At 43.2% G+C, this 17,827-nt stretch overlaps 1 protein-coding gene across 1 annotated transcript; it reads left to right on the forward strand.

Annotated features, from left to right (window-relative positions):
• The first annotated feature begins 1,874 nt into the window (after positions 1 to 1,874).
• On the forward strand, positions 1,875 to 8,868 carry LOC112898078 (polycomb group protein FIE2-like). The gene is made up of 15 exons (XM_025966480.1): positions 1,875 to 2,087; positions 2,513 to 2,578; positions 2,666 to 2,794; positions 3,166 to 3,246; positions 3,329 to 3,421; positions 3,595 to 3,670; positions 3,753 to 3,832; positions 3,925 to 3,996; positions 4,171 to 4,230; positions 4,386 to 4,482; positions 4,968 to 5,031; positions 5,138 to 5,197; positions 5,335 to 5,416; positions 5,926 to 5,981; positions 8,757 to 8,868. Exons 1-15 carry the CDS (start codon positions 1,896 to 1,898, stop codon positions 8,866 to 8,868), a joined length of 1,320 nt encoding a protein of 439 aa, XP_025822265.1. The 5' UTR covers positions 1,875 to 1,895.
• The last annotated feature ends 8,959 nt before the right edge of the window (positions 8,869 to 17,827 follow it).

The raw sequence follows: 17,827 nt of genomic DNA on the forward strand, positions 1-17,827 counted from the left end.
TGGGTTTGAGCCGACGAAATTAGAAGTATTTTCGTCGACCTCAGATAGGCCGACGAAAATATAGGCTTTGTTTCATCAGCCCGTGCCTGGCTGAGGAAAATACTTCTAATTTTGTCGGCTTACATAAGCCGACGAAATAATTTTGTAATTTTCATCGGCTTGCATTGGGCCGACGAAATGAGATGTGGGCCACGAAATTGAGCTGTTTTGGTGTAGTGCCTTTTGTCCAGTATGTTCGGCTCTTCAGGTTACTCCAGCTCTTGCTCCATATAGCTGCTCCATCGGGCATGTTTGGTGTTTCCCCTCCATCACACACCCTTTCATCCATTCGGTATACACATTGGATATTCATTTCGGAATTATTCCCCTAAGAAGACATGTAAAAAACTGGAAATTCTTCTCACCTTTTAATTGATGAGAAGTCCCAAAATTAAAATATCTGTAGTTGTTAGAATCAGCATCCTCATATGATTCGTGTTTGTTTTCTTTTTTCCCTTAGGAGCAACCTCGCTGCGGCCCCACTGTACATCTCAAACCTACACCACATGTGGTAAGAACACCATGGACAAAATTAAAGAAGCTTTTAATTGAGAAAAAAAGGAATGAGGGAAAGATGCCCATATGGTTTTGGAAAGGGAGGCCGCGACTAGGAAGAAGAAAGTGCCTGAATTCTTTTCTCCTCTTCTTTTTCCTTCTTTATCCCTATCTTTTCACTTGCACATGATAGGGAGGGGCGGCACGTGAAATCGTGTGCCTGTGGTTTATTAGGTAGAAAAGGGTGATTGGTTTGGTGGGTTGGGCCTATCGGGCCAAGCCTAGGTTGGCTTGGGCCACTGTATATATTTTGGTGTTACATTAAGAAATAAATCAAGAGACCCATCTTTTAACATACCTTTTGATTATCCATCCCATTCGATCTAGATCGAACGGTTTAGATCATGCCCTGTCCTTTAACCTAAATACACTCTACCATATATATTCTTCTACTCTTACTTTCCCAACCCCTCATGCCACCACCACTCCCCATCAAGCCGCCACCGCTAGCCCCAGATCCGCACCGCCTCCCCCACCCTCACCCGCCGGTAGCCTTGCCACCGGTATGTCTCCTCCATCTCCACTGCCTCCACTACAACAACATTCTTCTTCTTCCATAGTACCTATCACAGACCCGGGCTCTACGGTTGCCATCGTTTCTTGCTTGCCTACGGCACCATCACCGTTGCCAATGCCTCTGCCGCCCACCGGTGGGCTCCCACCATTGCGGCGGGCTCCGCCTCGCCATCAGCCACAACCATCGGTCGCCAAGTCTTCACACCGCCAAAAGTAAGCCCCAATCCTAAATCCCCATCCAATTTTAATTTATACCATAAACTTCATTTATTCATCGAGTAGAGAGAGGAGAAAACTGAAAATTAAAACCATCCTTTTCTTTGGAAAAAATACTATACATTCTTTTCCCAAAGAAACATTTCTATTCTTGTGTGAAGCCCAGTGTATCCCACTGTGACATTAGTAACAAACTACATCATAAAATGATGCCTACTTTTTTCCCAATTCCACCTTTTGGTTCCTATGTTCCACATAAGAGTTCTGATATTTTTATCCAAGTGTCAAGTGGCCCCATCCAATTTTTGTCCATTTTACTAATATTCTATTTACCTGACTGTCATGTGCTGCCTTAAATCCCTAAACAATGCAGTGCGGCGCCACGGAAGCAACGCCGGAAGAGGTCACTGTGTGTGCTCAGCACCCCAATTACGACTACTGGTGCTCAAGCTGCTAACCCAAAGCCCAAGCCTTCATCAGTGAAAAAGAAGGAGCAACAGGAGGAACAGGAAGTAGAGGTGGAGCTGGAGTGCCCGACGGTACCAGACATCCCATCACTACCACCTATCATGGCGGAGCATGCCCCGCTGGAGGGGCTAGGTTGTGAGGTGCTGGTCGGGTCGGTCGATTATCCAAGCTTGAAGCGGTTGTATAAGCCCCGAAGCAAGCTCACGGAGGGGAAGTGCCCACTCTATGGCATCGGGTTCAACTTCTTGGATGCGCGCTACTACGACACCTTTGCCACCGTTGGCGGCAATCGTGTAAGCAGCTGACTGCCTCTTTGCTCGTCCCCCTGCCTTTGCCCCAACTTCCTGCTTGTTTGCCGTGCTTCTTGAATTTGTGCGAGTTCTGGATGATGAATGGCACGGGAAAGCTAGGATTTTTGTTGTTATAATTTTTTGGAAATAGAGCCTCTTTGTTTTCAGATTCAATCAAAACCTGGGACGTATTATTAAATTTTGGAAGTTTGAGGACTGTAAACTCTGCCCACAATGGTTATATGTTTTGTGGAACTATGGTGGACTTTGCTTTTCAGTTGATGAGAAGCTGCAACTTTTGACAGAACCAGATACGAGCAATATCATATTAAATGCAAACAATATTTTTATGCCCCTTTTGATTAGACAATGCAACTTCCTTCTCTTTGTGTTGAGAAGTCGCTTATCATACCAATTGATCTTTGCAGGTGACAACTTACCGCTGCCTCGAGAATGGTAGTTTTGCTCTTCTACAAGCATACATTGATGAGGATGTAAGAAAGAAAATGACAATGCTAGTTGATGCTAATGTAAGTCTGGGGATGTGCTTTCTCTAATGCTTGTGATGCCTATCTTCTTAGAAGGATGAATCATTCTACACTCTAAGCTGGGCTTGTGATGATGTCGATAGCGCACCACCACTGCTGGTGGTAGGAGGATGCAGTGGGATCATTCGGGTCATTAATTGTGCTACCGAGAAGATAGCTAAGGTCAAGTATCCGACTTGTCTATATTTTCAATTGCTAAATTTAATTTAGCTTGGTTTGCACCAAACAGTACTTCATTTACTTACTTGATACATACAAGTTCATCTGTGTTATCCATTCTAGGAGGCGACTTGAATTTAGTTTGATTAAGGAATGGTCTGTTGGTATTTACTAATATCAATAGAAAATTGTACCTTTTCAATGTAGAAGTTTAGAAGATTCTCTAGTATTTCTATTATACTGAAAACATGTACAATCTATTTTGATTTATACATTTGACTAGGAGACCAGGTACGCCAGTAAATTATTATACTAAACTATGAATCGTGATATTAATTGGGTGTATAATTATTTCCATCTACAATATTCTCCAGAGCTTAGTTGGCCACGGTGGTTCAATAAATGAGATAAGAACTCAAGCACTAAAGCCTTCACTCATCATCTCTGCCAGCAAGGTAAGCAAATATCCTGATATTAGGCTGTACGTACATGCTTTATTTTCTGTTTTGACACTGTTTCAATGACTTCATTGTATAGGATGAATCTGTTAGGCTCTGGAATGTCCATACTGGCATATGCATCTTGGTCTTCGCAGGAGCAGGAGGCCATCGCAATGACGTATTGAGTGTTGTAAGTGGTGCCTGCCTCCTATGACATGCTTTTAGAACATTACTCGCATAAAGTGCCCTAGAGATGTCACTATATGAGCTTCTGGTTCTACCATATGTTATTGACCTGTTTAAATTTTAGTTCATCGCATTAGACATAAAACTACTTATCAAAATATATTATTTTCGTTGAAGGACTTCCACCCTAATGATATCACATGCTTTGCAAGCTGTGGCATGGATAATACTGTGAAAATCTGGTCAATGAAAGGTAAGAAAACTAGATCAAAGTACATTCTTGTTTACATTTGCACCCTGCATATAACTGATTGAGTTTGCCAATGTTGTCATAGAATTTTGGGTATATGTCGAGAAATCATATTCATGGACTGATCTTCAATCAAAGTTTCCAACAAAATATGTCCAACTTCCGGTATGCTAATCATCTTGGATCCATTCAATTTCTAACTAATGTTGGTGTTTAGTACACATGTCATGCTAACTCACATGTTTCATTCCTTTGAGGTCTTGAATGCTGTTGTACACTCTGACTATGTTGATTGTACTAGATGGCTTGGTGACTTCATCCTGTCAAAGGTGAAATTTCTCATTTGCTGAAATAGATATAAATTGCAATAATAAAGTCCACATTCATTTGTGGGTTCAACACTGTATCCAGATCTTGTATGTACTGTCCATTTGTTCAATCCTGTATTGCAACTGCTATATAGTGAGGGATGGGATCTGATCTGTGCTAACTTTGATTCTCAGAGTGTTGAACATGAAATTGTGCTTTGGGAACCAAAAATAAAAGAGAATAGTCCAGGGGAGGTGATAAACTCAAAACTTTCTATAATCATATACCTTTCATTGTATCATAGTAATGTACAGTTCTAAATTAGTTCCGGCAATGTTTCCAATTTGTGAGCACAACTGCCCAAAATTTATTCCTCTGAAGCAATATATTTTTCTCTTTCATTATATAGGGAAGCATCGATATTCTTCAGAAGTACCCTGTGCCAAAGTGTGACAACTGGTTTATCAAATTTTCATGTGATTTTCACTTCAATCAGCTGGCAATAGGTAATAACATCTATTATGGGACTGTGTTCTGACATAAAATCTTTCTAAATTCTATAGTCCATTAGTTGTTGCAGATGTTTTTGAATGGCAAGATGTTTATATGCCAACGAGAAAACTCATAATCCCACATATGCCATCATTGTGTCTATGACACATGGATCCCCCCACAGTCACTGAGAGTGATATTCAAGGGATCTTGGATTTAACCAGTAGTATGTGAGGCATTTTCCTTGTATATATGACTGTTTTTTCATAGAAAAAATTTGCTGCGAACTAATATTTATTTTGTGAAAGATAAAATTATACAGGTTTCACGTCATTTAGAGATACAGATATATACTGCGAACTAATATTTATCTTGTGAAAGATAAAATTATACAGGTTCCACGTCATTTAGAGATACAGATATATACTTTTTTATCATATTCTTTTTTGTAAAAAAGAGTAAGAGTTCTTAATAATCATATATCCACTGCTTCAAACAGGCAACTGTGAAGGTGCAATCTATTTGTGGGAAGTACAGTCCAGCCCTCCAGTCCTAACTGCTAGGTAATTTTTACTGCAAGACTGTTAGTTATTTTTGTCCTCCACTTGTACTGGTGTTGTGTACTACTAACTCAACTGCTCCTGCATGCAAACACTTACTCATTTTCAGGCTGTATAATGAGCAATGCAAATCTCTGATAAGGCAGACAGCAGTGTCCTTTGATGGAAGGTACAACAATCTAACGCTTCTCTTGGTGTATCGCCTGTTCTAGAAAGTGTCGATTACACAATGTAGATAATGTTCTTGCACCATTTCTTTTGTTTCACCTTAGATGGATAAATTGTGACATTATTTCGCTTGTCTAGCACAATCCTTGGAGCTGGCGAGGATGGAAATATCTGGCGATGGGACGAAGTGGATCAACACAGTGTCAATGAAAAGAAGCAAGTGGAAACACGCCACCGCCGCCGCCACCGCCGGTGCAGGGACTGATGGTTAAAGCTCAATTTGGAGGTTTCTATGGTTTAATCTACACTAGTTAGCCTTATCATTGGTCAAAACTGCAACCTGGTTGTTCTGAAGTCGGAATGGTTGGATAACTGGATGTTGCATGTTAGGATGTTCATTTTGTTACGTGATCCTTCGTACTGTTCTTTTCACCGTGGATAAGATAAATGTGATGGTTGTTGAAATTTAGGAAACCATTTCAATTTTTTGCCCTGCATTTAGCATAGCATCTAGCCAAGCCTGCCCGGCTTGGTTATACCCTAACCTGTTGCTGGTTTTCACGGTGATGTCCAAATAAAAGCGACATTTCAAGAAAATGAGGTGAACACCATCCTAATGTAAACTTTTCTATTAGTTTTCTTTCATATAGAAAAGGTAAATTACCAATGCAAAAACCTCAATTTTTCCCTGTGGTATTAGAAAACTCCAGTTATGTTTTGTGTATCCAGTTCCCAATTGCCTTACTTGATTTTGATGTCTTGATAGTTGGACCTCCACTTACCAGGTAATTTGGAAGATCCACGTCACAAACACACACACACAGAGAGAGAGAGAGAGAGAGTTCACAGTTCTTATGTGTGATTGTGTGTTCCATCATATTTCCTTTTTGAGCATAGTAATTGAAATATGCATATTATGTTGACCTATATTGTGTATAAGTTAACTATGTTTAATATACTAGTTGAAATCATGTTTACTATGATGTACATAAAAATTCGTACATAAAGAATATATAGGTAAAAAAGTGAGAGTTAATTCAGCTCTAAGGACATGCTATGCTATTTTAACATCAAAGGATGAACAAGTATGGAATGAATGTACCTAAGGGCACACAATGTATAAGGACCAAGTAGTACTTACGTATCGGTCTTGTGTCATCACTTTTATGTCTCTCTCTGTGACCACAATGTTGAGCTAGGGTGGCCTTTAAGCATGGCCCCACAAACCCATAAAAAAATCCACCCAACAGTCCCCTTCCCGATTTCTCTCCGTTCTCAATCTCCTTCTCTCCATTTTTACCCCTCTCACTCTCTCTCCATGCCACCACTTGTTGTCACGCTGACACCCCCATCCTTCTTTCTGCCCCAGGTCATCCTTCCTCTACGCAAATTGAGCCCCAAGCGCCTCCTCATCATTTCATTTCCCCTGCATAGGAAAGGGGAGAATTTCAAGGGGCCGTCATATAGATTCAGCCAGGCCAACCTCCATGGTGGCCGTCGAGGTCTCTTCGAGGCTGGCAGATTGGTAGCTGGCATCCCCTTTTGAAGTTGTCTTCACCAAACTTCAGCATGGTGGGTGTCACTGGCGTCGAGCTCGGCAGCGAGGGGAGAGTCGGAGGTGTGGATGGGGAGGCACTAGCAGCTTGGGATTCTTCTAACAGCTCATGGCCAGGAGAAGGTTTCAGTATGGATGGATTTGGATTGAATATGGATAAAATCGAATTCAGGATAGCATCTTTTTGAACCATTTCAATCCAAATCCAAATGTGAATACGAATACAAAATGAATAGATTCTTGATTCAGAAGAAAGCATTCGCGAGTATCAATTTGCTTTATCAATAATGTTATAGTAGATTAAAATCAATATACAAGTAGTGAGTAAAGGATCAGTATATAGCACATTTACATAAACATAGGTAATAAAAATCAACATACCTATCAATGTATAATTTTTATAATTACACCTCTGAAAATAATTATAAATATAAATTAAATACACATTTTAATAAATATTTAAGTAATTAATAATTAATACATAAAAAATAATTTCACCATTAAATAAATAAGTAAATCAACAAATACAAAATAGTTTCATCATTAAATAAATAAATAAGAATAATTATATTAAGTAATTAGTCATAGAGATAAGTTTATGATAGCTTCACTGGGTACTTTTTCTTTGTGGATACGAATGTGGTCGGGTATTCCACATTTATTTCGAACTCTGATGGAATCAGATAGAGAAAAATTCTGAAAATCGGATTTGGATGCATCCATCTAGCATCCATATTAACATCAGATACAAATACTGAAATTCATATTGATGATTTTAGTGGATATGAATAAAGATAATTCAGATTTTTAGACATCCGTATCCATCCCTAGTTACAGTTGAGAAAGAAGGGGAAGAAGGTGAGAGAAAAATTTGTTTCTTGCCTATGCCTGGGCTTTAATTCTATGTGTTGTCGCAATAATGAACCAGTATAAAGACCACTTTCATGCATAATGTTTATGGGTACCTTTTACAACGTCGTAATGACTGCTTTTGAGCACCCTATGCGTGTCGTTTTATCCTAGAAAATTCATCATTGATTGTACCAGTTTCTTAAAGAATATATTCCTTACAAGTAATATGATTCTTGATCAACCCATCATATTAGTAACAAGAACCATCTTATAGTACTAATACCATGCAACCTCTATGACTAGTACTATGAACTTAATTTAGGGATTGTCTAGATCTGTTACTATCAAATGAACTATATTATAGTACTATTACCATGTTCAAAAGGAATTTATTTAAGAGAAAATTCATTTTACACCATTGACACCTACATCCCTTCTATGCCATAAAAAATCGTAAGTTCCCTTCACTACCATCAGTTTTAACATATATACTTGAGATTAGTTTGGATACTCAGGCATTTATTGATTGTAAAACTATTGTTGGAGATATTATTAGAGCGTATCCAATATTGTAAAGATAGTTTAAATTTCCAGCTATAAGATTGTCCATGTCACTAAACATAATAAAGTAGATGAATAGTGCAGGTGTTGAGAATCAGAGGATGTATGATAAATATAACTCACTATATGTTGGAAGATATCATTGTATTTAGTACTTCAATAAATATTAATAGGGGAAATAAATTGAGATGAATCAAGAAAATCACATGAACATGCATGTGAATTGGACATTCGTATATTTATTAGACTAAGATGATATGGAACCCTAATCTTGAGATATCAAAACGCTAGTGTAGCATATTGGACGTTCGGCTATATTAACAACAAATAATAGATCCAGATACAAGAAAAAAACTCCTCCTTGCATGAAGAAAACTCTTACTTCGTACTTATGGTGCTGATCAAGGATGCTGCTGTTGTTTTCTTCGTTGTTTCAATCATATCTTCTATGTCCCCATGCTGCCAAGCTGGTGGATGTAGGCACCATCCTTACTTTTAAATTTCATTCCCTATTTAAACATGCACAGAGTAACAAGCTAAGGTAACCAACCGAAATCTCATTTGATTATTGTGTTTTAATTTGCTTGTGTAGGCCATGGATGCGCTCGTCCACCGCGGTCGCCATCGCTGCTGCCACCACCATCGCGGAAAAGATCAACACCGTGCATAAGAGCATCCTTCGAAGGGGAATTTTGCAGAGATGAGATGTGCACCCCTGAATGCGCATCCCATGGCCACACTAGCAGTAATGCCTACTGTAAATCTCTAAAGCGCCATAAGTGGGAGTGCTGCTGCCCAACGCAATGTTTAATTATGCGCTATAATGCATCCATGGGTTGATGGAAATCTATTATCTATTATATACAATAAAAACTGATGACCCTGCCACCGTGGTGACTAAAAAAGTTAATTGGATCCATATCATAGCAAATATTCGACTTTAGAGATACACCGTTACAATTCCAATAATTGAAATCATGCCATTGCAATTCGTGTTGAAACCGTACCCTTTGGACCCATCTGCGTGCTGTTGTATTTTCGAATAGCCCAGAATACCCCTGCTACAATTCTTTCTCCCCACTCACCAACGCGCGGGTCCCATGTGTGTCATCCTCTTCATCACTAGTTCCTTCACCGAATATCTTCCCCCAATTAATGGAGGCCTCAGCCACGCGGCGGACATGATGCGGTTGAGTATTGCGCGCCACGGAACTGAACTGATCCTGCCGCGTCTTTCCCTCCCTCCACCCGTACCTGCGCTTCCGGCTCCGGCGGAGACCGTCCCCGACCGTCACGGCAGCCTTCCAGGCCGAGCACCAGCCTAGCGTGCCCGGGCGCTGAAGCCGCTCGCGCTCTCCAGAGGCCTGTGGGGCCCGCACGTCCATGGAGGGGAGGCTGAGCACTGAGCAGAGAGGATTGACGGCGGAACATGGCTGGATTAGAGCCACAACAGCTCTGCTCTGCGCTGGAGAAGAACAGAAGAGGAGAAATGGAAAAGAAAGGCGTTGATGCTTTACTTGGTGGGTCTGGGCGTGAGGGAGCTGCAACAGGGATAAAGCAGAGGAGCTGCATGCTATGCTTGGATTGGTGGCATTGGAGATTGGACCGAAGAAGAGAAGTGGAAGAAAGGACGTCGCTGCCAGGCCCCACGCGCACAGCTTCCTGCACGACGCCACTCTCCCCTCGCCTTCCCACTCCCGTGTTGGAGTTGCCACGTACGCACTCTAGCACCACGCCATCTGTACATTCCAGGAGCACCAGGCGTCGCGGAGCCATGCCATGGTGGGGCTCGGCGCAGCCGGACCCGAGGGGAGGGCCTCGCGGAAGCGGATTTGGTGGGCGGCATCCATGGCAGGAGGGGGGAGTTGGATTCGAAAGGATGGAGGAAGGAGATGACAGGTGGGCCGCGTGCGGACGAGTGGAGGGAAAGAGAAGTAGCAGGGTAGTTTGGACTATACGAAAATATGGTCGTCTCCAGACTTGTTCGAATGAATCAAAGACAGAGAAAATAGAATGGTCTGGGTTTCGAGCAAAATTGTAATGGTATGATTCTAAATAGATAAATTGTAATGGTGTATCTTTGAAGTCATGTATCTCCCATGTAGGTATAAATCCAATTAATCCTTTTAGAAATTATAAAAAACATAAACATATGGCCTTTGATTTTGATGACAAAGTATTATAAGAAATGTGCGCGCTTGGCCCGGGTCGGCCCGTCGGAGCGCTTGCCGCCGTCTGCCGCGACGTCGGCCGATCCGCGTCGCCTCCTGCACGCTAGGCATAGGGTCGGGCAGCCGAGCAGCCGTTGGAATATTTGGGCCTAATCCACGTAAATTTAAATAATTCCTATAAAATCTTAAAGACCCGTTAGTGTATAGGTGTATAGCAACGAGTTAGTCTCACTTTGCTAGTGGAGGTGGAGGGAACCTAACTTAATAGTTGGATGCTCTCCATGCTCTTGCAAGTGTGGGTGAGAGGAAGAAAAAAGAACACACGCGCGCGCTTGCCTCGCCTCGCCGGGCCTGGGCATCGGGCGAAGGGCGCGCGCACGCGACGTGCGCGTGAATGGTCCGCAAAATCCGGGTCCAACCCTTGCGGGCATGCGGCTTATTTTTGCCGATCCGGTAAAGAGCCGATCGGCTCTCTGGTCTCGGGCGAAAGAGCCGATTGTTCTTCGGTCTAAGGCGAACTGTTACGGATGTAAAGAGCTGATCATTCACCATAATTGCTCTTCAGTCTCGGGCAAAAGAGCCGATCGTTTTCTATGAATCGGCTCTCCAGTCTCAAGTGAAGGCTGAAGAAAGCCGAATGTTTCCCCGGCAGCTTCTTTTTGCCACTTTGAATCTGTTACGGATTTCACGCGCGGATTTTTGGGACTCGTAACCGACTAGGTTTTAGGACGCCAAAACCCTAGCGGTTCTCCTTATAAATAAGCGCGGGTGCCGGCACAGATATGACACACAAGGTAGAAATAACCTAAGACGCACAACACGCCTCAACCTGCCTGTTGCGCCGCCGCGTACGCTACTTCATCTCGTTCGTCGGCGTGCACCGGCGATCGGGAGAGCAGGTCTCCGGAACCTCGTCCTCAGCGATCCTGCACTGGGAGAGGGCGAATAAGGTTTTTGGGAAGCGCTCTGCGCGACTGCTCGAACGCTTCCACGTCTACGTTCTCATCACCATGGCTCGTCTACCTCCTCGTCAGTGGGGCGCGTCTCGGCGTCGTCAAGCACGCGGAGGTGCTGATCATCGCCGTCGTCACCTTTGCCTGCTTATTCCAGTCACACAAGATACATACGAGATACGTACGGTTTTCTGTCCTTAACTATGTTTTTCATACCTAGTATGATTTGGTTAGGGTTGATATTGCTGCTGCAATATTTTATCTTATGTTACGTTATGAGCATGTTTAGATCTATTCGTTTTCTGTACGCAATTTTCGTCATGGTCATGATTTATCTTCGAATTAATTTAAAACTGAAACTCCTAATTTTTCCAACAGCAGCTAGGCACGAGTGGGGCTCAGGAGCGAGGTGACGGCCGAGGAGCGCCAGCGTGCTGCGCTGCCACTTGCCGTGCTGGGCGAGCAGCCGAGGGGCGCTGGCGCTCTGCGCTGCCGCCTGCCGCGCTGGGCGAGCCAACGAGGAGCCAAGTCCGCGAGGGCGCAGCCGCGCTAGGCAAGGGCGGCGAGATGCGCGGCCGCAACTGCGCTAGGCTAGGGCGGGGAGGAGCGCTGGACAAGCGGTCGGCAGCCGGCAGCGCGCGGGGCGCTGGGTCGTGCGGGTGGGGTGGGGTGTGCGATACGACGGGATGTCTGTGCGGGTGGCTGGCTGGCTTGGCCATGTCTTGGTCTCATTCCCAAGCACCAACAGCAGTAGCATAGAGAAATGCTCCTTCAAAGGCGTGCTAATTTTCGCACAAAACCCCTGGAACTAACTTACTCTCTCTTTTCAACCCTTCCACTCCTCTCTCTCTCCTCTTCTCACTGCCAGGTGGTCCAACCCCCTCCTCAGCTCCCAACGGTTTCTCCTCTCCTCTTTTTCCCTCGCGGCATCCCCTGGCGGCGGCCATCGGCGCGGCACCAAGCGGCCGGCGGCGCTGGGGCCTTAGACCCCCAACATCCAGGCTTGGGAGCGCTGCCGAGGCTCCCTGGATACGCCCCCAACACCAGCCGGCCCCGGGTCGGCCTGCACACACGCGCCCAAGACAGCGCCGCATGGCCAGGGCTCGACCATGGCGGCAGCCCGCGTTCCGGCCAAACCAGGGCCGGAACCGCTCAAGAAACAGCGTCCACACCATCTAGGACATCATATGACACCCCATGATTAGTTGAATCAAACCAGAATCGCTCGAGGCATATGGCTCACCGGCGACCTGTCTGTTCTGCACGGTGGCGCGAGCAGAGGAGGAAGACGACGGCGGTCAGGCGGCCCTGGTAATGAACTCGGCTTGGAGACCGCTTAAATGGATCGCTGGACATCTGTGAGGCTCTAGGCGAGAGGAATTGAGTGCTGATGCAGCAGCCGTGACGAATTTGATCATAGAAGGGAGCTCGGGTAAGGGGGAAATAACTGGGAGCGAGAGGGAGAAGATGAGGCCTGTCTGGTGGCTTTTATTTGGATTGCTTCGGCCTCACCTATGCGCCACCTCATGTTGTTGCATGATGTGCTGTTCCTCTGCGAATTGGACGCGTGGAAACTTTGAATCCGCCCGCGAAATCGATCGACAGCTCTCGGGGAGAGGATAAGCGTGAAGAGGATACTGTAGATTCTGAATTTTCTGAAACTAGCCATTGACCCTTCTGAAACAGAAAATTTCAGCCCTCTATTCTACAGATTTCGTTACTAAACATCACAATCTCCCAAGAAAAAGTTGTAGCCATGACATTTTTCTACACTTTTGTTTCAGGCGTCCCCTCAAATTCGGCCTCCATCATAGCCAAAAATTGCTCTGAATTTTGCTGCTTGCATCGAGTTCATTCTGAATATTTCTGAACCTGCACATTGCAGCCCTTTTATCTCCAAAATTCGCCACTATACTTAAACATCTCCCAAAATAAAAGTTGTAGAATTGATCTTTCTCTACAACTCTTGTTTCAGTCAGACATTCAAATTCTGCATCTAACTTGATCAAAAAGCGCTCTTAACATATTGGGTGCAGGCTGTTTTTCAGAGTTTCAGCATTATGTTTCAAACTGCCTGTTTTTGAAATTGATTTTGGATGACCTTCCAAAAGTTTTCACCCAAACGAATGGCACCTCATTAATGTAAAAACATCCATATTTCCATTTTGATACTTTTCATCCATCGTTTCTGCATAAAACACCATTTTACTCTCCTCCAAATTTAGTCATCTTCACTGTTTTTCAAACTTGGCTGAATCATTGTTTTATTCAAATTTTGGAGCCTTCGAACGTAATCAAGGCCCTATTTAAACTTCTCAAACTTAGTTCCATTGCAAAGTAAATACTTTGAACTTAATTTTTCCTGTTTACCAACTATTGACTTGCTTAATAAAATTTCCATCTAATAGCTGTTAAACATGGCTAATCGGCCATTTTCCATCATTCCATGTATTTGAGTGAATTCTCAATCCTTTCTTTGGAATTTGAATTTTGAACTCCCCATTTGAAATTTTGTTGAATTTTTCTTCTGTTTGACACTTTTTAGAGAGTTTGGCTCCCAAAATTTTTGAACTTTTCAAATTCTGACGAATTTTGACCAAGTTTGACCTCTCTTTATTTCTTTCCTCTTCTTTTCCTTCCCTTTTCTTCTTTCCATATATTCCTCCATATTTGCTTAGGGTTTAACACTTCTCATTAACAGATGAGTTGTCATAGTGCCTCACCCCCCCGGGGTTGACATCTCGGCGAGAAGGTTGGAAGCTCTACATGTGTCCTAGCTAGGGTCTCTGGTTGGTTGCGTTCTATCTTGTTCGAAACCAAGTCCTGTCTGCCTAGCTAGCGGCGCCACCTGGCATGGCCTTGGTCGAGTCTGCCATCCACTTGGCAGGACATGGCGCGGGCGTGGTTGCAGTACATCGGCCCTGGTCGTCTAGGGCGGACTTCCTTATTACATTGGGGAAGTCAACTTCCTTTCAATGGGTCGGGAGGTCAAGTCTCCCTTCCCCCGACCCTAATAGTTTGTTGCGGGCCCCGCTAGCTTGGCACTCCCCTCTGCCTTAGGCTTGATGGCAGAGGGAGATATGTTGCAGGATTTGGATGCTGGTGATGTGCTCTCCTCTCGGCACTCCTCTCTGACCCGTCGCTCTGATGGGGCGGGCGCAGACAGGGTGCACGCTGGTCCATGGTGTCATGATGGCCTATCTGACTAGAGGCACACATCCCAGACCTCCGGTCCTTGAGCGGCCCCCTATCTCGCATGTCAGGTAGGGTGCGTGAGTGCCCATGCGCGTCACATCGGTCTAGTGCATTTGATGCTCTCCACCGGACCGTCCTCTCGGCTCCCATGTGGGTCGGGGGTCGAACTTGGCTGTTGGAGGGTCGTCTGCCTCCCGACCCGCTTTGCTTGCTGCGGGTCGGGAGGCAGCGACATGATCCGAGGGTGTTCAGGTCGGACCTTGGGCCTCCGCCTGGTTCGCGGATCTCGGCTGGGAGCGCAGCATGCGTTGCGGGCCAGTTTTCTTAAAACCCAGCCTGCGTACTTTGGTTTATCCTAAGAGGTCCTTTCTTTGGGGTACCCATGTTAATTAACCCCATCAGAAGCCGCCAATAATATTTTAATTACATGTTGTAGGAGTAATTATTGGTGAGTCAATAGCTACTGTAACTCATGCTTTTATTTTCATGTAGTGGACTTCCAGCATTCCACAATGATTGCTAGGTCATACTCAATGGAATGTTTTAATATTGTGAGATTATCTAGAGTGACACATCATCTTTAAAGGTTTAGGTGATGAATGAAACAACCTTTTACAATGCATAGTTTCACTTCACCATTTCATATGTTATACATACATTTAATTGTCGTATGGTGTTGAGATCAAATGTGCCACACGAATTGTGTGATCATTGTCAAGTGTAACTAAATTAATTACTAGCACATTAGACATGATCATGTAGGATCAAGAAAAGTTGTGATGATGGAACTAATTGTTCTTAGTGGAGTTTTCCGTCCAGTTTCATAGTCTTGATAACTGTGAACGCAAGGTTTCATCCCCATAAAATCCAACTCCTCTCTTTCTTCGTAAACTCTATGCCATGTCATCGATTTTGCCTGCGTGGCATGCCATTTAATGAGATCGGCCTTAGGTCTTATGGTCTTATTTTGACCAAATTTCGGCTAACCCAAAGGTCAATATAGTTTTATTTTTTTCTTGGGATCAAAGGAAAACGGGCCCGGGAATAGGGTGCTCACGAATGGATGGCCCAGGAGCAACACAGATCGGAATAGATGCACTCATGATTTCCCTATAGGCTACCGAAAAAATTGAAATGGGCGTATCTAGACAACACGAAAGGGATGCGAGAGGTGGTGATTTTTTTTGTTCATAGTTTATTACGTAGTTAGCTCTTTTCTGAGAGAAAAGAATAATAGTTAAACACTGCAAGGAATTCTGCAAAGTTATCTGGCACCTGTCTTTCCACGTGACGTTGAATATGTTAGTTCAAGCTCAGATTCTAATGCTATAGAGGCATAAGTATCTTTCTTTTATTTAAAAAAAAGCTAAAGGGTCTGCTGATGGAACGAATTAGATTCCATAGTCCACCCTCATGCAAGTCATTTCTGCATATCAAGCTCCGGAGATTATAGATTTATCTATATATGAGAACAATATAGTTAGTACATGGAGTGCCCTTTCCATTGGGGTTTGATTATACTGAGAAAAGCTCCTTTCGCTGCGATATTGTTCGCCACATGTCCATATATAGCAGTTGGCTTAGTTTTTCCATACACAAACACAAGTATGCATGTAGTTTTTGTTGAAACATCGCATTTCTACTTCCTGCTATGTGAGAGAGGGGGAATTCTGAATGCTTGAACCTAGCAGAGATTGCTGAAATAACATTATTTTTAATAATAAATCTCACGCATCTATTATGCAGTCAACTTTCACATGGGCTTAGTGATTGCTGTTTTAGTGGTTGCTACAAAAGAAGATTCAAAGAGAGAACAAACACAAGGCATACCAGAAAGTGAAGATATTGGTTCACTATTGCAGTGATCCTATCACTGCCTATTCTAACACCCTAACACCCCCCCCCCCCCCCCCCCCGCCGTTTCTGGGGGTATTGGATCAGGGTCAGCGGTTATAGGGTAGGCCGTCACCGCCAGTTTATGAAAGGGCACTAAAACTCTATCACCACCATTGGTTTGTGATCTGAACCGACAGTTATGATCAACACCATCACTGCCAGTTCGTTATCCAAACTGGTCCATGACTCAAACCGCGGTGATAGTAGTAGCTTTCACCGCCTATGAACATCGCTTTATGCTCAACCGGTGGTGATGGCACATTTGCAAATATTTTTTAGTAGTGAGTGTTGACGTTTCACCAAAGAATGGCTGACGATTTAGTAAATCTGAATACATAGGATGATGCAAAAATGCCAAACTATTTTTCTATTGTTAAGAAAGCTATGCATATATCTATACCTATACATGAATCTGCATCCGTATATATCATATCTATATCTTGTATCTATATACATTTATACCCTGTATTTGTATATGTATCTATATCTATATATCGTAGACCTCTATAACTCTATATCTGTATATCCTAGACTTGATGAGGAAAATTGTTCCCACATGAATGAGCGAAAACATGTAACCGTCCAACCATTGTGTGGGATCCTATAACAGGGAAGATTAACAATGTTACCACCTAACTTTCTCAAAGTGATCCGGGACTCTATCCTTCTCCTCTGCCTCTCCATCAACTTGTACCCTCCTGCCCCACAAAGTCTCCGCGATTAATAATCTAAAAGTCCTTTTGTGGTACCTTACATTAAAAACAGAGAAACTTGATTCGGATTTTTTTTTGCATGTAATTCAGATTTGATAATCTACGGGAATACATAGCTTGCGGCCGAATGTAAAAAGAAACAGAAGATTTCTAACAACAAGTACAAATTCAGCCTCCTACCTCTACGAACTGCTCCATAGGACTAGCCAGTGAATCCTGAAACTGACAAAGTAATTACCACAAACGCCCTACTGTCAACCAACACACCATCCTCTACTGCGCGGAGAGTTAGACGAAAACGAGAATACTCTTGCTGAATCAGAGATTCGACATCAGATGGACTGGAAAGGGATACATGCAAGGGCTATGTGCCTGCTAATTTAGAATTTTAGATGGATTTTTAAAATACTAATGAATAATGCAATTTTGATGTGGCTATTTCAATCCTTATTGCAAATGCGATTGTTTGGTTGATGGTTGCTAATAATCAATCTCGGTTGTTTGGATCATGGTTTGTGCCTTTTTCAATTCGTCTCATAGACCATCTTAAAAAATCTGTTAATCATATCGTGATTTTTAAATTTGGCTTGTTAAATAATTGTTGGTTTGACTGGCTTCTCACTATGGTATCATTCTTGTCAATTGTGGTTATGTTTGGTGACAACTAGCAAAGTAGCACGCACCCCTACTAACTAGGTTGGTGGAAAACAATTAATTGTGTTAAATAATAAGTAA

This window comes from Panicum hallii, chromosome 6, assembly GCF_002211085.1.
Source record: "Panicum hallii strain FIL2 chromosome 6, PHallii_v3.1, whole genome shotgun sequence".
Taxonomy (NCBI): domain Eukaryota; kingdom Viridiplantae; phylum Streptophyta; class Magnoliopsida; order Poales; family Poaceae; genus Panicum; species Panicum hallii.

What these genes read in the sequence shown, in the direction of transcription:
- LOC112898078 (XM_025966480.1), top strand. Translation starts at nt 1,896, where the DNA reads ATGGCGGAGCATGCCCCGCTGGAGGGGCTAGGTTGTGAGGTGCTGGTC. An exon ending in CAAAATATGTCCAACTTCCG is followed by an intron (nt 3,833 to 3,924) that starts GTATGCTAATCA and finishes CATTCCTTTGAG; the next exon opens with GTCTTGAATGCTGTTGTACA. An exon ending in GTGTCAATGAAAAGAAGCAA is followed by an intron (nt 5,417 to 5,925) that starts GTGGAAACACGC and finishes TTGTGTATCCAG; the next exon opens with TTCCCAATTGCCTTACTTGA.